This window comes from Notolabrus celidotus, chromosome 8 (assembly GCF_009762535.1).
Source record: "Notolabrus celidotus isolate fNotCel1 chromosome 8, fNotCel1.pri, whole genome shotgun sequence".
NCBI lineage: Eukaryota > Metazoa > Chordata > Actinopteri > Labriformes > Labridae > Notolabrus > Notolabrus celidotus.
This window is the reverse complement of record NC_048279.1, coordinates 5,672,768-5,700,439: the sequence shown is the minus strand read 5'-3', so window position 1 is coordinate 5,700,439 and position 27,672 is coordinate 5,672,768. Positions and strand designations below refer to the sequence as shown.

General features: G+C 38.4%; 1 protein-coding gene across 1 annotated transcript; it reads right to left on the bottom strand.

Annotated features, from left to right (window-relative positions):
• Positions 1–231: 231 nt before the first annotated feature.
• On the bottom strand, positions 232–22,938 carry irf2 (interferon regulatory factor 2). Its single transcript, XM_034690728.1, has 9 exons — positions 22,731–22,938; positions 18,272–18,364; positions 18,053–18,152; positions 16,039–16,215; positions 13,308–13,354; positions 11,841–11,955; positions 7,646–7,798; positions 4,892–4,929; positions 232–2,915 (listed from the first exon to the last, which is right to left on the bottom strand). Exons 2-9 carry the CDS (start codon positions 18,356–18,358, stop codon positions 2,646–2,648), a joined length of 987 nt encoding a protein of 328 aa, XP_034546619.1. The 5' UTR covers positions 18,359–18,364; positions 22,731–22,938; the 3' UTR covers positions 232–2,645.
• Between the last annotated feature and the right edge of the window lie 4,734 nt (positions 22,939–27,672).

The window sequence follows — 27,672 nt, the reverse complement described above, 5'->3', positions numbered from 1 at the left end:
AAAAAAAAATTTCAATTCTGCAAAATATCTCAAATTTTATCAAATTGTGCAAAATGTTGCTTCAACATTATATACTCTTCTAAGGCGTCTTATATGTGGGGACGTTAATCAAAAGTGATATCTCAACACGATTATAATTTGTTCTTTAGACAACATTACATTTGTTGGTATCGCAAATTCTGACAACTTCGATGTGCATCAACTCAAAAAATGAATGTATCATTGGATCACTTTAAACCTGAGCTCACAGAGATTTAATCTCAAAATGCACACCAGTATTTCATTTCGTAAACAGGAATATCAGACTTTTATTGGCACCTCAACATTTTCTCAAACAGGCACTAACATGAGAGCAGCAACACAGACGGGAAGTTTCAATTGAAGAGTTAATTTGCAAAACCAGATAACTCAGTTTTCAAAATTTTTCAAAAAACTTATTTTTTCTATTACTAGCTTTAGGTATTATCACCCAACTGAAGTTGGAAGGCTATGAGTAAATCAATGTGACATTACCAGTTAGAAGCTTCGTAAAAAATGTAAATTTATTTAAAATGTATATTAAAAGTAAATTTGTTTTTTGAAAATGTTAAAAACGGAGTTATTTGTTATTGCAAATGAACTCTTCGATCATACATATTTGGGCTTTCACGTTGTGTTGATGTAAACAGGTCCTCTTATATGCTAATTGTGTCTTCTGGTGTCTTGTTTTTTGTTTTTGCAAAGGGAAGCCTCTATAACGAATTCAACATTTTATATTTCTTGTGAACCCCCACAGTAATACTTCAAACTGTGCCTATGACGACAACACAAACAAGGAATATCTTCCTCTTGTTGCTGTTTTAATCAGACTTTGCAAACTTCTGCTCTGGACCACAAAGAATCCAAACAATCATTTAAGGCGAGAGGCTTCTGTCTTTAAACTGGTGTGAACGGAGACACAACATGTGCAATGTCATCCATGCACTAAGGTCAAGAGGAGAACGGGAAGTTTTAGAGCTAAGACTGTAAGAACAAGGGTGACTTAAAAACAATAGAGTGAAGTGCCTGCTGCTAACACAGTCCTCTGGGGTGTATCTGAAGTCCACACTCCCTTCTTCTTATCGTCACAGAGAGATATTACGTTAAATGTGCAGAATTAAGAGGCCGTCTCACTCCATGATCTGAACACTGCCAGCTGTCTCAGTCCAGAAAGAGAGCTGTGTGTCACTAGCAGAGTAAAGCACAGATAGTTTGATCCAACTGCACTCTGTAAAAGGCACATATCTTCAACAAGCCCCCCCCCCTCTCAAACACACACACACTCATTAACACACACACACACACTTGGGTCTGTAAGGTGCTGAAGCAGCTTGCAGGCATACATACATACACGAGCTATGTACATTATTAACAGCAGGAGGAAGAAGAGAGGAGAAAACATGCACACATTGTTCACAGTCGGTCCGTCTGTCTGTCAGTGAGTCGGTCATTCTCTCTGTCTGTTTGTCTGTCTGTGTTGTTGGGTACATTATCCTGAGGTCTCCAGACTAACAGACAGAGACACACACGCACACGCACACGCACACACACACACACACACACACACACACACACACCTGCTTTCCACTGCAGGGCCAATCAGGGCTTTGCAATGATTGTCTATCTTTAAGTTCATCAAACAGTCTTTGATTCATTTGCATCTCCTGCCGGTGAATCTGGTTTATCGACAGATCTAGTTGCTCCTCAAAGTTCATATTCGGTGCTCTGGTATGCACACTGATGCTCTTCAGGGTTAAAAACGGTCTTTGTTCATTTCATGTGTCGTGGTAAAGAATTTAGTGCAATGATGCTAACACTTAAGCTAAGTATATTTTAGTATGAAGGTAAAATAGTTACCTTAAAATGGTGGTGAAGTCTTTAGAGAGAAACACAGCTAGTTCAGGGACCAAATCATTATCATTATTAATTATTAATTATTGTTGTTGTAATTATAGGTGAGGTGGTCCAATTTACTGCTAGTATCTGCAGTGGGAATGGTTTTGGTACACAGCAGTGAATAGTTAAGGAGCCAGTGTTTAACACGACTGCAGGCTGCAGTGGAGTCATTTAGAAATTACTTTTAATTACACTTTAGATTTAAATTAAGACAAAGTTTCAATCTTACAGCTCGGGGAAGTTCTCATCTAAAGTACTTATTTACAGGTTGTGCAATAAAAAGCAATACTAATTTCTTAAATCAAACTTTTTTCCTTCTCCTTAATAAAAGTAGGATAATCTTTATCTTTGACGAAACGTAGGCAGCTCAAGTGTTAGCACCAAGTAGCTGAAGAAAAATGGACCAGTGACACCGGGGTGATTAAAGGGTGTAGAAGGTCAAATGAAGCACAAGGGTCACCATTCATTCTCTCTTAATTTACATCGCACTGACCCTGGTCCTTAAAGACGCAGAGGAAAATTAATTTGGGGGTCAAACGATAGCGACCGTCACCAATTGAAAGTAAAAACGGGAAAATGAATTTCCCTGACTGAAGCTACGATAAAATCAAAGAGTGTCTGAAACTCCACCTCTTTAGGCTCCATGCAGCCCCTGATGAAGAAGTCAAACAGTTCCTGTCATTCCTATGTTCTGGATGCAGTGATGATACGCCATCGTCTGGGGTCAGAGGTCAGGAGGATGTGATGTCAGAGGTTTTCATTATGACACTTGCGCGCATCTCATGGGTGTGGCTGCTCGTGGCAGACATGAGAGAGTTCGGGCTGTAGGCCGGCATCCAGCCCTCTGTGTGGTAGCTGATAAGGGGGGCTGGGTCTCGAGTGCTGGTGACCCTGAAGTTTGGCTTGCTACCAGTGACGAAAGTGGCCATGCCGGGGAGGGAGTACGAGGGAACCCTGAGAACTGATGTGTTGTAGTCCCGCCTCAAGAATGCACCGACACCCTTTGAGGAACAGAAATGGAAGAGGGGGGAGAAGAAATGAAAAAGAAGAAGGTTACTGCAACATAAAGAATACAGTCACAGTCAGGGATGTGGCTTAATACTGTTCTGTGTCATTGTTATAAACACTATGGATACATATTGGCTAGAATCTGGGTTCACATTATGTGCAGCCACATCCCCAAACTCTGCACTAATGTAAGTATAGCAATAAGCTCTACATTAAATTCATCTTTTAAAACTTATTTTTAGAGAACACCTATAATATTATAAAATGTATTCATGAAAAAAACATGAGATCAGATCTAAAACATATTTACATTCATCAGAACATTGTGAACTGAAACTGTGTTTATCTCTTTGTACCTTTTGTGCAATCAGATAGAAGCAAACAACACAGTATCACAAAATCTCACAATCGTACCAATACTTTCTGACAACTCAACAAAACAAGACAAGGAAACACCACAGCTAAAAAAAACCACAGAGCCGATTAACAACTTCCTGATCAGATGTGTTTCTTTGTTATTAGCCTCACAGGCTGTGGCATGTCAATCATTTTAAATGTATGGGACCCAATTGTAATCAATACTTGCCCAAACTGCATTTCATATATTTATATACCAGTCAAAAGTTTGGACACACCTTCTCATTGAATGGTTTGTATTTATTTTAATTATTTTCAACATTGTAGATAGGGATGACCACAATTAATCAAGTATCGATTAATTGATTGTTAAGAAATTACTCGAAACACAAATTTTTGTTATCAATTTTCCGTCACGTGGAACAAACATCATGTGGTCTCATATTACACTCATCTATCAGGGAGGTGTTTTAAGTTTAAAGCATGTTTCGATGTGAATCAGCTGTTAAAGGTGTTGCGCACAGCGGAGAAGCTCAGCTGGGGGCTGGGGCTGCGGCTGCACGTCAGGTCTCCACAAGCACTTTTTTAAAGAGGATCAATACAAAACTGCTGCCAACAACGACACGGACACGAAGGTTGACAACTTTACACAGGACATTTCCCACCTTTGGATACGAAGGCAACAGACTGGGGGGAAATTCAGGTACGCTATGTTTGCAGATCAGCAACATCAGAGCCATCTGAGCTTTTCTGCAGTTGGACTGATTATGACCCGGTTGCGCTCCCGGCTGACACCTGACCGAATACACGTGATTATTTTTCTCAATAAGAACGAGTAGACAGAAAACTGGACACTGTGAGTCTGAAGTACTTTTCTGTTAGTATTCTCAGCCTTCACTTTATAAGTGATATACTTTATAAATACAATGAATGAGAAGGTGTTTCCAAACTTTTGACTGGTAGTGTATATTGTTTACAATACAATTATATATAATTTAATTTAAATTTAATAGAAAATGTCTTTGTTGTTTTTTCATACAAAGTTTCAATTTGAGGAAAGGGAACTGTAGTTAATGAAGTTTTATGGATGATGTTCTGAGTCTAATTTCAACAGAAAATATAGCTAAAAAAAAACAAGCTATTAATGAAAGAGGTGAGAAGAGTCTCCTTTAGCAACAAGTAGGAGGCAGTGTTATTGTGTGTGGTTAAGATGTGTGTGTGTGTGTGTGTGTGTGTGTGTGTGTGTGTGTGTGTGTGTGTGTGTGTGTGTGTGTGTGTGTGTGTGTGTGTGTGTGTGTTCAATGTGGGTACAATGTACTACAAACGAAAAATCACACTGTCAATGTTTGACAGCCTCAGTTCCTGACAAGCCCCTCCCTTTTCTCAGTCTCTCGCAACATTACAGGAAGAACACACACACACATACACACACACATACACACACACACGCACACACACACACAAGCGCAAAGACACACACACGCACACACACAGTTTCAGCAGTAGAGTTGAAACAGGTAAAAACCTGTTTATATGAGGATCAGAGTCGGAGCGGTTAATAATTAATACATGACTCTCCTCTGTGGTTAACAGCACACTGTGGGCCGCTCACCTCTTTGGTGTCTTCTGTGTCGCTGTCTGTGTCGCTGCCTGCAGAAACAAAGACACACAAACACGGCACATGTTAGCACATTGAGGAAATAGAAAATGTGCAATGTCATTATAAAATCAGATATTTCACAGAGGGAGAAAGTAGAGAGAGCAGGAGAAAGAGGAAGACTTCAATCAAATCTGAGGGTTAACCAGAAACATATGACTTAGATCCACTACGACACTGTTTACTGCTTTAATAGATAAAAACAAATCATATTTTGAAAAAACAAAAACCTATAAATCATAAAACATAAGTAAAAAAAATAAATAATTACATTTAAATTAAACTTGAGCCCTTCCCCTTTCTGTCGGTTGGGATTGACAAAAGGAAAATAAAAGACATAAAGATGGAATGATTGTAAACTGGTGGAGCCAACTTGGCCTGAGAGACCGGTTTGATGGAGAAAGATTCACTAGATAACTAGAAACGTGGCCAAGCAGCTTTACAGTATGCCAAACAGTCAGGCTGCAGTTTGCACCCATCAGTATTTAGAAGGAGGCCCTGAAGCAGGAAGAAAGATCCTTTCTCTGCACTGAAAATATATGCAAGTGTATCACAAGTAGACCCACATTAGCAGGCAGCATCACAAGAGTGTGTTTACAAGAGTAATCTAACACTTTAGAGCTCCTCTCTCTCTCCTGTTTCTCTCGTCTAACAGAGACAGACCTTTGACCATCCGGTGCAGGTCTGTGCCAAATTTAGAAATATTCCCTCCAGGTGTTTCTCAGATACGTGATTCACAACAAGAGGGTGGGATTATGTGCAGGAGTTAACAGGGCTGTGATAATGTTGCAGTGACTTCTATCAGGCACGTTTGGGGTAAAAGAAGGTATCACTTTTTGTGAAACAGCCCATGTATGAGTTTTAAACTAAGGCTAAAAAAAGTGACTTTTACCTTCGACCTGTAAAACCTTATCAGTTCACCCTTGACTCGAAGAGGACACACGTACCAGTAAAAGATAGTCTCTCCAAGCGTTCCTGAGAGACACAGACTAACTTCAACACTGACCATCGGATATCTATCTATCTGTTGAATCAGAGTGTGTGTGTGTTTGCACCAAGCGGCAACCTCTGGTCTCAAAATATGAAGCCCATGCATAAGTGTTATAAACTGCAGTTCATTGAGCATCCACTTGAGGCTGGCTGCAGAAGTACCAGAAACCACATACACACCCATTCAAAAAAGCAGATCTTTACAGCAGAAATAAACATGTTTACAGCCTGGTTCAAAGGAGTGTAGTCTGAATAGCTAATTTCTCTATCAACACACACTGTACAGGGGGTTAATTTTTTTTCATAGAGCTGTAATTTCGAAGATATTAAGATTGCGAGTTTTCCATTATGAGAGGCACAGCTGACTCGACTGACAGGCAAGAACACTGTAGCTGTTAGCAAATAGGCTCAAACCCCGCCTCTTTACATCACACTAAGTTAGGCTGAGTTCAGCATTTCCAATATGGCTCCCGCTGATGATTCAAAACAGCGCTTCAGAAACAGACGGGTGATGTCACGGATACTTTGTCTATTATCTATACAGTCTATGGTTGAGTTGCAGCCCGAGGCTGGCTCAGAGCTCATGACACCACCTCTGACAGCCAAATAACATTCAATTTAAAATATGACATTACATTTAAAAATATCTAAATAATATAAAATACATTAAATTGTAAAATATACAATTGTAAAATATGATATTAAATAAACATGTAATGCATTAAAACATAAAATATTTTAAAATATAAGATCAAGAATAAGGAAGTAAAATTAGTTAAAATATTTCATTAAAACTACATTTGTTAAAATAAGTTAAAAGAAAATCCTTTGTCTGGACATAATTTCCTTATTATTGTCATGTATTAATATTGTTTTATTATTATTATGGTTGTTTGTTTTTTGATTTTTTCCCCCCTTCCTTATTTGTATAAGGTTATCTTTTTGCACAAGCTTGATTTTCCTGCTTGCGTTGATCAATATATTGCTTGTAAAAAGCTGCATACAAATATCAATAAAGTAAAAATTTGATCACAAAAAAAAGAAAATCCTTTAGTATAGTAATAGTTAACAAAACATTTTTTAAAAGTCTGTTGCTAAAGAAAAAAAACTAAGGTTTAAAAATGAGATTTGCATCCATTAGAGAGTAGAGTAAGCAGTTAGGATTGATTCGTTTCAGGACAAAGGTCTTTACCATGTTCGGTGTGCAGTCATTTTTTCACCTTCACTCACTATAATTGTAGGGATTTGGTCTGAATGTAAAGTGCGTTATAAATAAAATGTGTTATTATTATTATTATTATTATTATTTCAAGATTAAATTTAGTCCCAGTAAACGTAATCCTGCATTTGCAACTACAAATTCAATGACAGCCTGAACACGTCTGGTAATGCCGAACACAGTCATCATAATCAGAAGAGGTCCACACTTAAGGCTGATGATGTAATCTGAGGTGATGTAATGACATGAATTCACATGTCATGGGGTCACCATTTAAAACAGAGTAATGTACTTAAGTGGCTATCAAAGGAATCCAGCACATGAAACATTGTGAACTGATTTAACAGCCATCACAAGCTCCATTAATTCTGACCTATAGAGTGGCTCCTTTATTACGTTAGAGGAAACCACTCTGTCCTCAGTCCCGTCCCATGTAACCTATCAACGCTGTGTGTGTGTGTGTGTGTGTGTGTGTGTGTGTTTTTTTTCCTTTGTCTCACCGCAGTACGATGACACAGGAGAGATCTGAAGTGGATACGAGTGGGAGGAGCTAACAGTCTGCTCTTCATTCTCGGTTGTCACTTCAATCGTCTGGCAGACGAACGGGAGTTGCTCGCTGGTGATCACGTGGTCGTCTACTGAACTGTGGATGGCTGTGAAGAGACAGACGGAGGGGTTAAGACGGGCAGGACCAGTGAATTTACTTTGTGCATTAAATGATAAAGTGATGAAAACACAATTAGCGAGATGTAGTGAGTGACACATCTAATCACTGTAGCAAGATAAAGGATCATTACTCCTTTTTAATTAATCACCTATTTATCAAACTATTAAAACAGAGTGATGTCAATGAATACATATTACAAATTAAGGAATCTGTTATGTATGGGAGTCCATGTTGTTAAAAACAGAGGGACATTTGGAAATAAAACCCCAAATGTTTACTCAAAATTATGAAATAAAAAGTAAAAATTCTGTGATAAAAAAATTAAAACAATGAAAAAGTATGAAAATGATGACATGAGTTGAGACTGATGAGCGTTTGGTGTTGCGATGACCTTAAATGAAAAAGGGAGAAATAGTTTGAACAGTTAAATCCAATATGTGTCACAATATTTTGAGTTGCATGAGTCCTATCGGGTTTTGTTTTTCAGATAGTACAGTGAATGGTAAATTGACTTATATATTTCTTATCAAGTCTTTCTGAACACAACTCAACACTCACATTCACACCACATTCACTCACCGATGGTAGAGGCTGCTATAGTAAGGGACCATCAGTGTTAGCTAATCTCATTCGTACACATTCACACACTGCTGAACAACAGCGGGAGCAATTTGGGGTTCAGTGTCTTGCCCAGTGACACTTCGGCATGTGACTGCAGGAGCTGGGATGAAATACCCCAACCCTCAGATTGATAGATGACCGACTCTACCCTGTGAGCCAAAGCCGCCCCTGTGCCAAAGTTATGGAAGGCAATTTCAGACAGGTTTATAATTTATAAAAAGACATTTTAAGTCACAATTATGAGATAACAATTCTAAAATATAAGATAAGAAGTTCAAATTCTGAGAAACAAGAAGAGAAAGACTTTCTAATAATTTCTACCTTTTTATCTTATAATTATGAATGAACATTCGGGATTTTTTTTAATTAAGGCCAAGTCACCCTTGTTTTTTTTAACCTAGAGGAAATGGGCTTCCATAGTTTTGACTAACTAATCCAACTCAAAATGTTATTACGCATGTTAGATTTAGCTGTTCCAACTATTTAATTTTTTTCATCTACACTACCATTAAAAAGTTTGGACACACCTTCTCATTCAAGGGTTTGTATTTATTTTAATTACTGTAAACACTGTAGATTAATACTGAAGACATCAACACTATGAAAGAAGATATATGGAATTATCTAATTATCAAAAAAGTGTTAAACAAAGCAGAATCTGTTTTCTATTTTAGATTCTGTAAAGTAGCCCCCTTTTTCCTTCATGACAGCTTTGCACACTCTAGGTATTCTCTCAGTCTGCTTCATGAAGTGGTCTCCTGGAATGGTTTCTAATGAACATGAGCCTTGTCAAGAGTTCATTTGTAGAATGACTTGCCTTCTTAATGTGTTTGAGACCATCAGTTGTGTTGTTCAGAGGTAGGGTTAGTACACAATGGATAGTCCTATTTGACTACTGTTGTAATCCAGATTATGTCAAAACCAGATTATTTCATAGTTTTGATGTCTTCAGTATTAATCTACAATGTTGAAAATAATTATAATAAATACAAACCATTGAATGAGAAGGTGTGTCCAAACTTTTGACTGGTAGTGTAAGTTTATCACCTCAGTAAACCGTAATCAGTCACCATGCATCTTATAGAACAGCAGTTTTGAACTCTATCATCTAACTGCATGATGGCTTTGATCAGCTGGTGGGGTTAAATTAGCAACAACTGGGCTTGAAGCCCACGCAGCTCTGCTGATTAGCCTAGACAAACAGTTTTAACAAATAAGGTCATTCAGTTGTTCAGTTCCCTGAAGGGTTATTCAGTGTTTCCGCTGGTTTTAATCACCCCATCCATTTTTTCTTTTGCTATTTTAGCCTTAAATTAAAAAATGTAAAGAATGATCACTGAATGAAACACAATCTAAAGAAGAGTTAGAGGTAGTTTGATCACAGACCCCTCACTAAAGACTGGAAGAGGAGAAGTACTCACTTTACCCTACAAAATCAGTTTTTGATGTCACGTCTATTTCAAGTAACAGGCCTGATTGTTTTGGAGAGGAGTTGTGCTTTGTGGAAACTAACCAATTAATCAGGCTGATTCATGACATTTTGAAATAATCCGCATCAGACAATGACTTTGCTCCAGAGGCTGATGATCAACCTGTGTTTTCTAAATGACAGCATATCAAATCTAAAACAGTGACTGGTTGGTGTTTGATATGAACTCTGTTGTGATGTTTAGAGTTTAACACAGTTAAATGTATGTTTCAGACATACATTTCAGTCGTGTTCTGAAATCTATAGCGTAACCCACCTAAGTCCTAGAAGAAAAAATCCATCTTAAACATGTTACAGACAAAGATAACACAGTTCATTAGACTGTAATGTGTATGACATGATTTTAACTCAAATATTCACCTTGTATTTTTAATCTTTTAATCACTACAGATGGCTGGACACAAATCCAGAAGTCTCTTACTGCACTATTTTACTGAGTCAAATATTGTGTCTGTGTAGTTTAATATGTCTTTATCTATTTAATAAAATGTTTATTTAATTTCAGGTATTTTGTTTCTCCATCCATCCATCCATCCATCCATCCATCCATCCATCCATCCATTTTCTTCTTCTTATCCAGGGTCAGGTCGTGGAGCTAGCAGTCCAAGCAAATTGACCCAGACATCCCTCTCCCCAGCAACACTTTCCAGCTCCTCCTGGGGAATCCCGAGGTGATCCCAGATCCCTCCACAGAGTTCTGGGTCTACCCCGGGGCCTTCTCCCAGTTGGACGTGCCCGGAACACCTCTAAAGGAGGCATCTTTATCAGATGCTAGAACCTCCTCAGCTAACTCCTTTTGACGCAAAGGAGCAGCGGATCTACTCCGAGCTCCCTCCAGATGTCTGAGCTCCTTACCCTATCTCCAAGGCTGAGCCCAGACACCCTTCAGTGGGAAATCATTTCAGCCGCTTGTATCCCAGATCTTATCCTTTTGGTCATGACCCACAGCTCATGACCATAGGTGAGGGTTGGAACTTAAACAGACTGGTAAATTGAAAGCTTTGCCTTCCGGCTCAGCTCCCTCTTCACCACAATGGTCTGGTTCAACGTCCACATAACTGCTGACGCTGCACCAGTCCGCCTGTTGATCTCACGCTCCATTTTATCCCCACTCGCGAACAATATTTCTCATTGTTAATATTAACTTATTGTTTTTTTTATCAAATGCAAAACAACAAAATACAAATGTGAAACTGGCATGAACACACATATCAGCCATCTGCAGACCGGCTCTCTAATTATCGGCATCAGCCCTTTACAAACCAACACCGCTCAACCACAAGTAAAACCTTGAAGTTGAACACTTAACTTCACGAGACCTGTCCTAAAACCTGAACATCGCTGTGATCCTTTCTACTTGAGTCAATAAGAATAACACAAAGATCAGAACTGGTGGGCACCAGCCTGTCATATCTGTTAGCCCCTATCACACATGAACTCCCGACAGTTCCTAGGAACAGTTTGTGTTTCTATCTCTACAACATGTAAAAGCCTGGTTCCACAAGATAGTAGAGAACAATACAGACAGCTGAGGCAGTTTGTAAAGAGTGTGAGGCAGAGAGCGTTCACTCAAAGTGAGAGTCATCATCAACACACCCATACAATAAAGGTGAATTTTACACACTACAACCTGCCACACTACAACCTGCTGCATTAACACATCAGCCCACCGGACTTCTTGCTGGGATTTTACTTCAGGGCTGTGAAAAGGTCTGGATAAAGTCCTGGTACAAATGTTGCTGTTTGGGTTAACACATGCAGCCCACCTGGATGAAGCTTGAACATTCCCAGGAGTGCAGTGCATGTGTGTTAGGGCTAACTCCATCATGACAATAAAGCCCTCTTTCAAACATAGACCTGTAAACCAAGAGGGACCTAAAATAGTCCAAAACTACATAAAAGAAAACGAGTAGACTACCTGAGGCACTGTCTGTTATTATTGTCTCCACCACTTCCTGTTTGATCGCTTCATGTGAGGTGTAGTCGATAGCTCCGATATCAGAGGGAGTCCTGTCTGGAGATGAAGACCCGTCCTGAGAGTGAGAAGACCGGGAGGAGAATACAAGTTTTATTAACAGACGATCAATGAAGTCAAGTTTGTGAGAAGGTCTTGTGTCTTGTGTGAACACTGTTGGACTATAGCAAGCATCAGTACGTCAAATGCTGGTTGCTTTCCTTGGGTGTGTTCTGTACATTTATCCAAAGTAATGGAGTACAGAGAGACAGAATGACATGTCAGGCATTCCTGGCTTGTAAACTTCAATAAATAAACCACAATCTAAAAAACTGAATATATATAATCATCTCTAAAGAGCTCATAAGAAATGTTGATGCATTTTTAAAGAGTTTTTACCTTTTCTGAATTCTATCACTGATTCCTGTTTTATTCATATTCTTAAATATATTGATTTAATTCTGTCTGTTGGTGGGGTCTGGAGTCGGCTTTGTGGTACTAGTGCCAGAGTTTATCAGCACAGTTGTAAACTGCTGACTGATTCCTCTCCTCTGCTCTGTAGTAGCATGCTGGACCTGCAGGCAGAGACACAGGCTGTTTTACATGCGGGGTCAGGCGTCACTGGATTTCCAGTTTCGGAAAGTGGAAGTAAACAACGGCCAAGCTGACAGATAAACTGCTTCTTCAGCATCACTTATGATTTTAAAAGTGAAGAAGTGGTTTATATGGAATTTAATAATAATTTTCACAGCACCTAAACACTGAGAGTTCCCCTATAAAAAAGAATAAAAAAGGTAGAGAACGTCAGCGCTGTGCATCCTCTGCAATAAAAACCATTGAATGAGAAGGTGTGTCCAAACTTGTGACTGGTACTGTACGTTTGTGTTTTCTTGTTCTTGTCTGCCAGCTCTGATGGTTAACTCTGTAACTCTAACAAGTGTAGGTAGTAGTTACTGTTTTGACAAACGCCATGTTTGAACAGATTGAACCAAATAGTTGAGGAAGGCTTGGTAACTCCGCCCACAACACGGCAAACGTATCCGTCATGTGGGAACACCAGCCGGAGCAGATTGTTCATGTTAGATATTTTGTTGGCGATTTGCCAGCTGAGTGCTGAGTAAGACTTCCAGAAATCCTTTGGCACAAACAAAGGCAGCAACATTTCTCTGTGGAATGAAATGTGAGATGACTAATGTTTTACCGAACAAGGAAGACGGACAACTGCATCGCCTGCATTCAGACACACTCATCTTCATCATCATCATGTAGCCGTGCTGTGACTAACGATAACAATGAGCAGGAACACCATGGGGGTTTTGTTTTAGAGCGCGATTTTAGGTGTAAACAACCAAGAGATTTTACGATGTGTCCACACAAGTCAAAACTTAAGACAGTAAATGTTTTATGTGTTAAAGAGTTTCACATGCTTACCTCTTTACTTCCTCTGGCTTTCCCTTCCTTGTCTGCCTTTTTCTTTCCTGCATGAACAAAACACAGATGTTCTGAGGACTGATTGAAAATACAGACTTTGACTTGCATGTCTATCAAGAGAGTTCTCATGAGTGGGGATGCAACAGTACTGGTAGCCCAGAGTTCAACACGTATCTCAGGTTTTAGATTTGGTTTTCAGGTTTTTAATTCTTTGGCATTTTGGGGAAAAATTAGAGAAAAGGGAAGGAGCTAAGGAGTAAAAAAAGGCTGTTTATTAATCCCAAAATATTTCTTTATTTCACTTTTGAGCAAAAAACAAAACCAACACGTTAATGTAACTAAATGATTTTGTTTTATGGGTTTATTAACATATAATTACAGTTTCAAATGTCTCTATATGCTTATTGTTTAGCTTAGGGTTTAAAAGCGCCCTCAAATATTATCATTAGGTAATAATTGCTGAAAGGACAGTGCTTCTTAGTCTATTTAAAGCTGAAACTAAACCGTATCTAGTCCTGACTTCAGACTGTGCAGTAGTCCAGATCAGGTTAGCTTTGCATTGTCAGTTAGCACAGGGGTTCAGCCGAGACCCCTATAATATAGGTGCCAAAGGTTTGAGACCCAAACTGTCCCTCCAAGTGATTAAATGCTGCTTCATACTTCATTTAGCTGAAAATGAGCCTACCTACATTTACATGTGGCTGTGTTTCCTGTGCTGCCCTAACCCTAACCTTCAACCGTCATCTGGCATCAAAGAAAGGCAAAAAACTAATTATAGCTATTATTTTGTTACAAGGTCATTTGGCAGACGCTTTTATCCAAAGCGACGTACATATGAGAACACAAGCAAAAATCTAGACAAAAGGAAACAATTTCAGTAAGAGTAACAAAGTGCTTCAAGTCCATTTGGGTGCAGGTACTGCCAAGCAGTGTAAAGGCAATGCACAAAATAAATAAGGATTTTTTATTTTTGTTATAATAATAAAATAAGGAACATCTACAATGATGTTGATTTCTTTTTTTTTTTACAATAATGAGTAAAATATAGGGATGCACCGAAATTAAAATTCTTGCCCGAAACCTAAAATCGAAAATGAGGAAACCAAGGCCGAAAAAAAGAAACACCAAAATAAATTATGCCAATTATTAGTAGGGAGTAGGCCATATATTTTCAGTTTGTGTTGCATAGGCATTTTCTTGGTCACTTATTAGCAGACACTTGAAGCTAGTTTGTGTAGCAGTTTGAAAACACTGGGTTAAAGAGCTCAAAGTTATAGACAAATGTCAAAAATGTTACAACTGTCCCCGGTCTCCCCTACCATTGCATTTATGGCTGTGACTGTGTACTAACCTCACTAAAATCAAAGATCTCATTGAACATATCAGACAACGAGGGCGCATGCCCCTCATCTGGTTCAGAGAGACCAGTCCTTTTTTCTGCGCTGTTCTCCTTCTCCTGCGCTGTGCGCTTCTCTGTCTCCAAGCAGGATCTCCGCATCCATCGCGGCCTGGATCAATTCTCATGCACGCTGCTTTATTCCCACATCCAAGTAATGATCTTTATAACGCAGATCAAGTACAGTCACGATGAAGTGCAGAGGATCTGAATAGATCTCAGTGAAACGTGTGCTGACAGACTCTAAGAGTGTACTTTTCATTGTTTTCACTCCGTGGTCTGTCTCAACCTCTTTGCTTAGAAGACACTTTAGTGCTGCAATTAAAGTAATAACGGATGCAGACATGTTGGCCCTTATCCAGAGAAGCGCGTACTGGCCGCGGTTTTTGCTTGCGTCATCACAACATTCTGTTTCGGCCGTGTTGTTTCAGTGATAAAAGGCTTTCGGCCGAAAACTGAAAATGCAATTTTGGGATGTCAAAAATTAATCGAGTATCGTTGATTGTTAAGATCACGTGGAACAAACATCATGCGGTCTCATACTTTGTTCAGCTATCAGGGAGGTGTTTAAAGTTTAAAGCATGTTTGGATGTGAATCAGCTGACTGAAGGTGTTGCTCACAGCAGAGATGCTCAGCTGGGGGCTGCAGTTCCCTTGTTGAAGTCTGAGCCTTCACTTTTATGACTGCATGTCCGCTGAGATTATAAGCCTGCTCCACACGTTGCTATTCAGCGTGTTTAACGTTTTGAACACCTCAATACGATCCGTAGATATTCAATACTGTCAGTTATATACATTGTGTCGTGAAGGAAAATTTGATTAAGGGGAAAAAACTCATTTGGCATTATTTTTAACATGGAAAACGTTTGGTTTTTTTAAAGATTAATCGAAAATTGATCGTTAACATTTCCAAAGATCGATCACGGGAAAATACTGGAAATTTACATCCCTAGTCCCAACCCACACTTTGGGAACCCCCGAGTTAGCATGATGATCTAGACAGGTTAACAGAGAGACATTGAATTGTTGTTTTTATATTTTCGCTGCATTCAGGTTGATGCTAACAGTGTTACTCAGTGCTTTTTGACTCCACCTAACATAAATCATATTTAGCACGTAGTGATTAGACATCTAATCATAGGGAGGAGTTGGTGTGGACTCAGGCTCACACACACAGAGCCAGTGCAGACAGTAATATAACTCATTGAATCTAGTTAGAGCAAAACTGAAACAAAACCCGGCAATTCACAACCGCGTGTTGAACCGTGGACGCTGTATGGAACTGTTTCATGTTGAGTTTTGAATCACGCCACACAGAGGATCAGCAGCACTCACCTTTCTTCATGCTCCTCTCTGAGGAGGAGAGCATCTTGTATACTCTGAAGGCGTTGGTTCCCTTTTTGATGCTTTTGTCCTTCACCTCCTCGATGTCTGGCAGGCTGTTCATGGCACAACGGAAATTAGCCTTCCATGTCTTTGGATCTGGGCGGTCTGTGCCTGGCTGAAATTTACCTGCACGTACACACACACACACAAAATATAAGAATTAAGAAAGCCCACATCAGAAAAATCTCCATCATTTCCATACAAAAAACAGCGCAATCATGAAATCATTGTACAGCATTCAGCTAGCATTCAGGTTAGACAATATGACAAAAACACCATGTGTAATAGATGCATATGATGCATCAGGAAACACAGTGAGAGATGAGAAATTATGAAGACAGGAGACAGTTAATTATCTTGCATTACTGATTCAAGGTCAGTGTTTTTTTTACCTCTATACAGCACATTTATCATCTTTCTTAATCATATGTAGGTTTAGTTTTGTAGACTCAATGAAACAGATCATGTCATGTGAACAAATAATATTTACGTCTATTGTCTCTCAGCTGTAATGCAGGCACCCGTCACTAGCCAGGGTTGTAGCTGCATTTGACGGTTCCTGCCTTGTTGCTTTGATGGTCCAGCCTGCTGACTGTTTGTATGTATGTTGATCTAGAAAGTGGAGATGAAGTTGTATGTAGGCTGTGTCTGTTTAAACTGACATATAACCACTCCACCAGAGCGATGAGGAACCGGCACAGACATGTGGACGTTGACCTGCAAGCAGGACTGAAGGCTGGTGGTGCTAGCTCTGCTAACTTTAGCCACACTCTGAAAGACTGACGTTATTAGCTCTGTGATTGTGTGTGTCGCTGTGTTAAATCAAATCTGAGCGTTTTCATATCTCTGGAACTCCCTCCCACCAGACATCCGTAACATCAACTCTCTTTTTATTTTCAAATCACATCTCAAAACACATCTTTTTAAACTGACATATTCAACCTAATTACACCTCTTCACTGCACTTTATCTTATCGTGTTTATTTTATTTGTATTTATTAATTACACTGGATTATGTCTTGTCGATTTTGTCAGCCTAATTCTAATATTGTTCTTTTTTAAACTCTGCCCTGTATGGTGACCTTGAGTGCTCAGAAAGGCGCCTTTGAATAAAATGGATTATTATTATTATTATTATTATTATTATTATTATTATTATTATTATTATTATTATTATTATTATTATTGTTAAATGTCTCTCATCCCTCATCGCTAGTGAGTAAAAATCTCTCATTAACCTGGACTCTTTGTATAAATGTAAATAACGTCCGGTTGACTTGCAGACAGTGAAGGAATTTTGTTATTTTTTTGACTAAAGAATGTTGCATTTAAAAATAAATGTACCTTTCAAACGTGTTTCTTTGCTTACCTTTTTATTTTATTTAATAACTTTGGGATTAAGTTACCTGACTTTTCAAACATTTTACTCTTTACGTCAGCAGGGAATGTTGATCCCTACAAGCTGTCTTCTCCACTTGCAAAGATGAGCACATTCTAACTAATATGGAGAGCTGTAGTTGGTCACTTAAGTTTAAAAGTACCACATGAACGCTGAGTTTTCATATTAACCAGCGTATAACACTATCCAGCACTCTAGTGACCGACAGGGGAGCCACAGCGCTCTCTAATGTTTTATTCTTATGATTACAAAGTTACATTTGCATCTTTGAAACATCTTTCTTACATTCAAATATCTTTGCAGTAATCTCATGGCCCTTGATAATAAACTTCACCAACATGATGCATTGTGGGATTTATAACACCGATCAGCTGCGGTCTACAGACTAAGTGCAAATAAAGCGCACCACACTTTTGATTGTTGGTGTGTGCTCATGTGCTCAGTGTCAGTGTGGAGGTTTGTTTCATTTTCTCCGAGTGTGTAAGTATGAGCAAGTTTGAGTAAAAGGGACAGCCCCACTTAAAATGAAAACACACAGAGTGGGTGGTTGTCTTTCAGTATTACCAGTGTGTATGGCCCATCTCATGAAGAGCGGAGCGTCTTTCTCCAGGTCCCAACCGTGTCGAGCAGCATGCATCCATGGGATCTGGAAGATTCTCTTCTCCTAGAGAAATGACATTTGGTCAGCGCTCGAATTATTGAAATATTATCTTATCTGTGTCTGTGTGTGTGTGTGTGTGTGTGTGAGTGTGAGTGTGTGTGTGTGTATCCCTATACACTCACTTTGTTGACCCATTTCAGCCCTGGTATTTGACAAGAGTTGATCTGTTCCTCCAGCCACGGCCGCATCCTCATTCTCTCAACTGGCATCTTGTCCTGTAAGCAAACATTCAGACATATTATCCTATTTAAATAACATATATATAACATATCAAACATACTACAGATAGCACAGATTAATGTGTGTGAATCCTGACCAGCTTAAGGGGATTTTCTAGAAAAGGCTGCATAAAGAGCACTGCTCACTCACGCTCTGCTTAACTTCACAACAAACCTGAAACTGAAAATGCTTCAGGATGTGAGCTGTCTTCATGCAGCTGCTGCAGGTTCCCTCCAAAATAAAGCCCGGAGCCTGTGGTTTCATTACATTCAGAAATAAGACATCTTCCTCTGGATTCAATGGATGCTTTCAGAGTTTTGTTTGACTTATATTTTTGCATTATTAGCTGTAAAATCTAACTTTTTCAAGTTCAAATACGATTTCCTTTGTCCTTAAAACAAAGCAAGCTGCATCAGTATCGTCTTTTAAATCACAGCTGGAAACATATTTTTATTGAAAGGCCTTGCTGTAATATTGTGTTATCCAAGATGCTACATTTATTTTTACTTTCTACTTTTATTCATCGATATTCTTTCCTTCACTCATTGATTTTATTTGTTTCACTGATTTTTAATGTTTTAATTGTTTTTAGTAGTTTCTCTTTTACTCTTTTATTCAGCTGTTCCTCTTAAATTGTCTTGCTAGCTCTATATCCCCTCCACCACGCTTTTTTTATTGTGGGTTTTTATGATGTAAAGCAATTTGATAGGTGCTTTATAAATAAACGTTATTATTATTATTATTATTATTATTATTATTATTATTATTATTAAACAAGTTGAAGGGAAGAAGAAATGAGGAACAAAACACACATTTAAAAGTGAGCTTTTTTCTTTAGACAGCTGAAGGTCAATGATGCAGTGATAATAGGAAAACCAAGATTTAAAGTATGTTTTAATAAAATTAACATTTTTAAAAACAGCGTTTAAATAAAACCTCCAGAGCCCCTCCAGTTCTCTAAATGTATCAGCAAAAGATCTACTGAATTTTAGATTTTAATTTTAATGCTCATTTTAACTTAAGGTCGTAAGCACTTCATTTTCATTCATCTCAGAAACGTTGTGAAAGTCTGACTTTTGTTATCTCAGAAAGATGCCGAAATGTTAACACATACTTTCATCACCAGCCGCATTGACTAATGTTTACTGGTTTGACCAAAACATCTCTCAGAAAACTGCAGCTTTTTCAGAACGCTGCTGCCAGAGTTTTAACACCTAAGAAGAAAACAGATCACATAACTCCTCTTTTAAAAACTCTGCACTGGCTCCCTGTCTCGCTTAGAATTCATTTAAAGTCCTTTTACTTGTTTTTGAAGCTCTTAACAGCTCCACAGTATATTTCCGACCTCCTGTAAAGATCCCGCAGAGTCTTTGAGGTCTACTGGTCAGCAGCTTCTTGTGGTCCAGAAGACCAGGCTGAAAACCAGGGGTGGCCGTGCCTTCTCAGCAGTGGCCCCCAAATTGTGGAACAAACTACCCCCGTGTTAGATTGTCCCCAACATTACTGATTTTTAAATCCCGCCTTAAAACATATTTTTACTCCTTGGCTCTTAACTCTGCATGAGAGATGTGTTCTTTGTCTGTTCTTTTATTGGATTTGTATTTTGTATTATTTATTTTAATTTTAAGTGTGTTTTCTAACTATTTTTTATGTGTTTTATGTGTTTTATTAAGATTTTTTTATTGTATTTTCTGACAGCGTTTTATGTTCTGTGTGTTTTAACTTATTTAACCTCACTGTGCAGCACTTTGCTAAACTTGATTGTTTGACAGAGTTCAAGTAACACAAGTTTTCAAAGAATCTAACCCAGTCTAAACAGATGAGTTTTGTACAGTGGTGTATAAATAAAGTTGAGCTGAGTATATGATCGGTATTATACCAGAAGTGAAACAGGACGACATGTGCTCTTCTAAACTCTTCTGTGTGAAAGGAAACAACCACTTAAGTTGATCTTTCAAACACTCTTCCTCTGTGATAAAACAGAGGCCACAGCAGAACCCATGTTGTCCTGGGTTGTAAAGATAACAGTCCTGAACAAGTTCCTAGTTTCATTCATGTTGTAAAGAAAGTGTCGTAAAGTGTCTAATCCTGTTTGTGACAGCAGCTGCCATGTAGTCCAATATTGAGCTTCCTGTCCAGTTCAACTCATTTTCAAACATATCGGAGGCATACAACAGTATGTTTATTTAAAAACAGTGAGAGCTATCTTCCCCCGCCCAACCCTGTTTGATTTCAGAGCTGCGTCTGATGTGATAAAAGTCACTGACACTCCCCACACACACACACACAAACAACAGCGAGCCAACACTCCTGACGTGAGAATGAGCTCCCTAACAGGTCAAACAAGGTGACATGGCACGGCACATCACAGCAAACACCAAATATTCTCCTCCTGAGCCACGGGGTTGAAACTTTCAGCTGTATCCGGGTTACAGCTCAGTGAACTACAGCACACAGGACTCACAGCTGGACTACAGGACTGCATCAAACACTCTGAATGACTTTGGACTTTAAAATGTAATCTAGTAAAACACTATGTTAGAGTTTGATTGGTTTTATTCATGAACAAAGTAAGGAATTTCAGGATTCACAGATAAAAAATGAAGATAACCTTCTACTAAAGAGATAATTACAACATATCCCACACAACTACACTGTTTTATTGAGATGAATCCTGTTGAATTAAAAGGAAATATTCCAGACAACATTTCAACACTGAATCAGGAAGACTATGAAGCTCTAATCTAAGCTCTCTAACATGTCAGGAATGTTATCTTTCTTATGTTGACCCTTGGTTTCAACTGCCTCTGAAAGATTTGAATCCATCATGAAAATGTAGTTTTCTGACATTTCTTTTGTTACACTGTGATTGTTGTTTAACTTTGTAGAATAACAGTGTTGTTGAAGAAAGACACCAAAATTAATCTATTTAAAAACACACACAAAAAAGGGAAGGTGAGAAGTGTTGGTCTAGTTATGGACGCACACTGCCAGACGTCATATGTGATGCACTGCTGTTTCAGGATTAACAGAGAAAAATGAAGATAACCTTCTACTGAAGAGATAACATGTCACACACAACTACACTGTTTTATTGAGATGAATCCTGTTGAATTAAAAGGAAATATTCCAGGCAACATTTCAACACTGAATCAGGAAGACTATGGAGCTCTAAACTAAGCTTTCTGACTCAACTGGATCACTATAAATAAGATCCTCATACCTCATGTTGATTCAAAATGACTCTATGCCAGGAGTGGTATCTTTCTTCTGTGGCCCCTTGATTTTAATCCATTATGACTTCTGTTTTCTGACATTTCTTTTGTAAAACCTAATTGTTTTTTACCTTTCTAGCATTACTGTGTTGATGCAGAAAGACACCAAAATGAATACACTTAAAAACACACACACAAGGAAGGAAGGTTATTACGGAATGATTAGAGCCACTGAAAGATAAATATATATATATGTATTTTATGTTTGTGTTCTGAGAAAAAAAATATGAATTCTGACTTTTTGTCTCGGAATCATAAAAGATTTATAATTGTGTTTTCAGTGGCCCTAATCTTCTTCCGTAAGTTCTGGACGCACACTGCCAGACGTCATTTTGTGGTGCACTGCTGTTTTTTCCTGATTGCACAATGAGGGACTTTTACTATCCAGTGTTTAAAAAAAACAGGATGGGTGAAGTGCACCAGTTATCAGACTGCAAGAACAACGACTTCTGCGACAAAGATAAACACTTAAATTCTCTAATAAAGTATATTTAAGAATACAGTGATGTATGACTTTGAGTAAGATGTGCAGATAATGACCTGCTCTGCTTCCTCCATTCCTTTAAAAGTCAACAAACATGTGAATACGTTTCTAAAACAGGACAACAGCAACGTGCGCTCCAGATCAAATATCACCCTTCTTACTGTCTTTTATTTACACATGCAGGCGGCTTTGAATGCAACACAGCTCACACGTCCCTTCATATGTCCTCACATCAGACAACTTATAAACAACATAAACAACATGGTTCAAACACTTCTTCCTCCTACGCTGGTCTAAGTGTTTTCTAAAGCCAGACTTCAGCCATATGTTGTCAAAGGTTCTTAAAGTTTGATCCAGCAGTGCGGCTCTTGTGGGGTGAAACTCGGTTTGTTTACTTGTTTGTTTTTTCTGCCCGCGTGCCAACCAAACACAACCGAGTCAAAAGTGAAAATAAACACCAGAGCTTGTCAACAAACGCGGATAAAAACTACAATCCTACTTTCACTTGCAGAGCTCGCAGTGGATCCGTCATGTCGTCCTGTAGGAAGTCAGATTGGTGTGTGTGTGTGCAGCAGCAGAGTTAATGCGGAAATAAGAGGTTACCTGCTCAGTGTGGCGGCCTGGAGCTTCACAGTCCTACTGTAGGAGTCAGCACGCACAGCCGGAGTTAACAACTTAATGTATTTGTAGTTTGAAGTTGAAAAGAGAAAGTGAGGCCGTCCTGTATTTGTGTTTCTGGGTCCAGACCGAAAGCAAAACAACAGCAGCCTCGGGAGAGGGGACTCGAGCTGGAAATCCCCCTCCTGTTCTCGTGCGCTCGCTTGGGTCGATCCCGCGAGGCAGTCAGGAAGTCTGTTGGCCGCGTGCGCGCTCCCCAGAAAACACAACGTCACGAAGAGGACTCACTCCGTTTATTTTACTGGTACCAAAACAGTTCACAAAGATTAGAGAGTAACAATTGCAAAAAGTTAGAAAATAACAACACAACAAGATACAACTACAATATTGACGCCGATATTATCTTTATCTTTATCTTTATCTTTATCTTTATCTTTATCTTTATCTTTATTATTATTATTATTATTATTATTATTATTTATTATAATTATTATCCGTAGTAGTAGTATCATTATTATCATTTTTGTTATTATTATTTTTAGCAGTAGTATATTTTAAATTTATATTATTGTCATTGTATTTTATGTTAATTTATTTTATTATTTGGGTATATTATTATTATTATTATTATTATTATTATTATTATTATTATTATTATAGACTGTATTCTGGTAGATTTATCTGTGTAGTGGACACATGTCAGGCTAGTTGTCAGCCCTGTAGTTAGCTGTATAACTAAAGACAATGATGATATTTCCTCAAATATAAATTGCTGTATAAATAACTGTTTAAAAGCTATCAACACCTATTGCAGATAATTTGAGTATTTACCCTTCTTTTCCCAGTACAAGACTATTTGTGCAACACTATTTCCCATGCATGATCCTTTTGTTTTGTCTTAAACATTATTTTAGATTTGAATCTTTGTGTTTTCTACTAATTTATTGTATAGACTCTCTACACAATACTTTTATCCAAGATTAGCATCTTGGATGCTTTTCCACTTGTAATCAACTCACCACAACTGAAACTAAATTATTTGTCTGCTAAAATAAAATAGTCCGATTGAGTTCAGCAACTGAGAGTATGAACTACAAAAGGGAACTTTCCTCAGTTGAAACCCCTCATAAGCATAGACGATCTTTGAGGTGGATTTCATTTTCACTTCCTCTATCCTCTCCCCTCCTCCCCCTTCCAAAACTCCTTTCTGCTCCTCTTCTTCTTCTGTCTGTGCTAGAAACGAAACTAGAAACTCAAAACAAGAGTGAGTGGAGCTCATCTGCACTTCTGTGGAAAGTTCAGCATTTCACTGTATTTGCCTGCTTTGAACTCCAGTGTGAGAGTCGTGGGGTTCAAAATCTGAACAAAGTGCACTTTGTATTGAGCACTGCTTATTTCGATTGGCTTGCCTAAATTGCATCGTTGCTGTTTCTGTTGATAATTTGAAATGACTGAAGAAATATCTTCAATTGAAACTCTTTATAGGCAACCTGCTGCTGTTTGAATAAAGATGCACGTCTCACAAGAAATGCAACAGGAGATTTTAACACTACAACCAAATGTTGAAGCTTTGTTTTTCTTCATTGTTTTGTATCGGTTTGATCTATTAAAGCTTCAAAATGCTCAACATGTGTCCATTTTTAGATGCAATAACTGTGTTGTTATGAAGTTTGTTACATTTCTGCCACTGTCTACCCCTTTACGGCCCCTTTCTGTTTACATCAAAGTGAAAACTGAATTCTGAACACCACAGGAACAGAAAATAGGAAGTTGGAATAGCAATGCCATTTACTGTGTATAAATCGAAAACATGTGAACTGTGCCCAGAGTTAATTTTGAACAGGTAAACCAGGTCAGGTCACAGCCCTGGACCACCTGGAGCATTAAGGAAGCATGCACAGAAAAGGGGCCTGATACACTGATGATACTCTTTTATACTGTGAGTGCAAAAAAAAAGACACCAAGACAAGACAGAATATGAGTGTATAGAGTTTATTCTACTCACCTTAACACACAAACAGAATCAAGAATGAGAGCTGAAGTCAAACATGACACCAGATTGTATTCTCACAAAACCTTAAATAGCCTGATCTGTACACTAAGGGTTAAACTTATTCACAGTCTTAGTTCCTGGAACAGTGACTCTTTGAAGCTGCTGATTCATAAGATGGCCCTGAGGCTACATTTGGATGATCCTCTGGCTCCCCCTGGGGGCTGAATGTTTTAATGTTAACACTAACTTCCCAACCAATCCTGATAAAATGTTAAACATTCACGTGAAACATTTTTTGACATTGTTCCAAAGAAAAGTACAAAATGTGCTCAATAATAGCCACATTGCCTCTAGCAATGATGGTCTGCTCACAGAAATGATAAAAGAAAATCACAACAGAAGAAAAATGTGATAAAGACTGTCTTGTTCTGTGAATTAATCTACCTATTTTACAAAAACACTTCTTTAAAAACATCTTTGAAATGTCTTCCTTTACAAACAGAATGTAACAAAGATTTTAAGGTGTGTTTAAAAGGTGGTCTATTTATATATTATATATATATTTATTTATAACTAAGTAACTACAAGCGCACTTTATCACATTTTAGTCTCTTAAAGGGCATCAGACGTCACTTTAATACACTTAATCCACTGGAGGGGCATCAAGAGGGAACTTTTTATTACATTGTATCCAACAGAAGAGTATCCAGAGGTCACTTTTTTACATTTTAGCCACTGGAAGAGCAGCTACAAGAACAATTCTATATGTTTTCCACCAAAAGGGCACCAGACTAGGCATTACGTAATGTTTTATCTACTACAGGGAATCCAAGAGCGCACTTCAGCTGGATTATTTTCCAACATGAGGACACCAGAGGGGGCGATGCCCATCCTGCTGCTGGTTAGAATACACCCTCACACTTGTTTGACCTCTATATAATCACATTGGGACAGGCCTGGCCCTGCATGCTGCTGCTGATTCAGGATTAAACACATGCAGACATGTGAGCAGGACACCATCACAGTTCAGACTCTAGTGAGGAGGCAAGGCATCGATAAGAAATGGGGTCACTGTTTCTCTGCAATGGGAAAAACAAGCTGAAATGGGTTGTTCTATGTTGAATTTTGATTTAACAGCATTGTGCAATTGAAAACAAATGCAGTAGTTCAAAGTTCCTGTACTGATGAGAAGTCTGTATTAAATTACAGCTACAAGGAAGATGTCTGATTAATCAGGGCTTACATTGGAATAATTTCTCTTACACTAAGATATAAAATGACCTTCCTGTCATCACAGAGGTGCCAAACAACCATACTAGTAATAAACACTAATTATTAATTTATGGTATTAAAAACTGTAAGACTGCTGATATTGATTTTCATGGATGTTTTAATGGGGTTGGAACGTGAGCTGTTGTGGTGTGAAAGTCTGATTGTGACCTTCCACTGCCAAACAGCACCTGTCACTGCAGATGATTTAAACAGTTGGAAGACAAGTGGCATACCACTGAGGAGATCACGTGATTGGTTCATGTTACTGGCCCCCGAGCAGCATGCCATTGGCTACAACACATGATAACAAACTAACAGCACATGCTGAGGCATTCCATGGGCCAGTTAACGGCCTCACCGCCACCCCAAATCAAACTCATGCTTTCTGCTGTCTATGAAGAGCTTGTGGCTGTTAGTCATAGGCTGTTATCAAAACCACATTCTATACTAGTAGTAGTACGGATTGGGCCGATATTCAGTATGTAGTATGTGAACAAGAGCAAAATCTGCAGTATGCAAAAAAGACCCGGATGTTGTACTGATTCAGGAGAATGTCTCAGTATGCATCAGACCAGTCTCCCTCGCGTAGTTTCCCACAATGCACAGCACTAATGTTCTGTTTCTTCTTTTTTCCGTATATGACGGGGCACTCAGTTTTTAGGTGCTGTGATAATTATCAAATTCCATATAAACCACTTCTTAACTTTTTTAATCATAAGTGATGTTAAAGAAGCAGTTTCTCTATCAGCTTGGTCTTTGTTTACTTCTGCTTCTTGAAACCAGAAATCCAGCAATGCCTGACCCAGCATCCTGCAGACCAGATCCAACAGAACAGTCTTACTATACTAACTACAAACGCAGTAATCACTACATACTCGAAACCGCTGCTGTATACATAGTTATACAATATTTTTTCTAAGTTAAATTCATCATAGTGAAGACTTGAGTAATTCATAACCCTTAAAATGTAATAGCCATCCACCTGTACGTGATTAAGAATTTTACCGATATGAGTCAAGTTTTACAGGTTTTTTTTTAAACACTAAAATTAAAAGTATTATACAATTATCAAAACCTTACATTCAAGAAGAAAAACATCGGCCCAGACTCACACCACTAGAAGCTGATGAGCTGATTGGTTAAACACAGCCATCAGGTGCGCAAACACATGATTGCTTAATTGTAGACACACCAATCAGGTTTAAGCACTATAACAATGCATAGGTGAGTTCACATGTTTTCAACTGGATACATTATTTGATGTTGGTCTGATATTTGCTGAGCTTACAGTGTTATGCACACGTCTGTAGCAGCATGGAAACTGGGACATGTTTTGTTGTGATTCTCCATGTTGACTGATTTGGGTATAGAGAGAAATAAATGATATTTTCATCAGTCTGCAGCGTTGGTCTTGTGTTGTATTTGGTGAATTTATTGTATATTTGCACTTTCTCTGTGTACTTCACTCACGGAACTCTCATCACTGAGAAGTAGAATTGCTAAGTGTTTTATGTTAGCAGCAGCAGTGTGGAACTGGTTCAAACAGAATTCAGTCATATTAAATGTGTGTGTTTCATATGGTAACAAAATATGGTTTTGATAAATAAGTTTTTACGAGTGTTTCATTTTGCAAAGGATCTGAGGTGTTCTGCTACTTGTGTG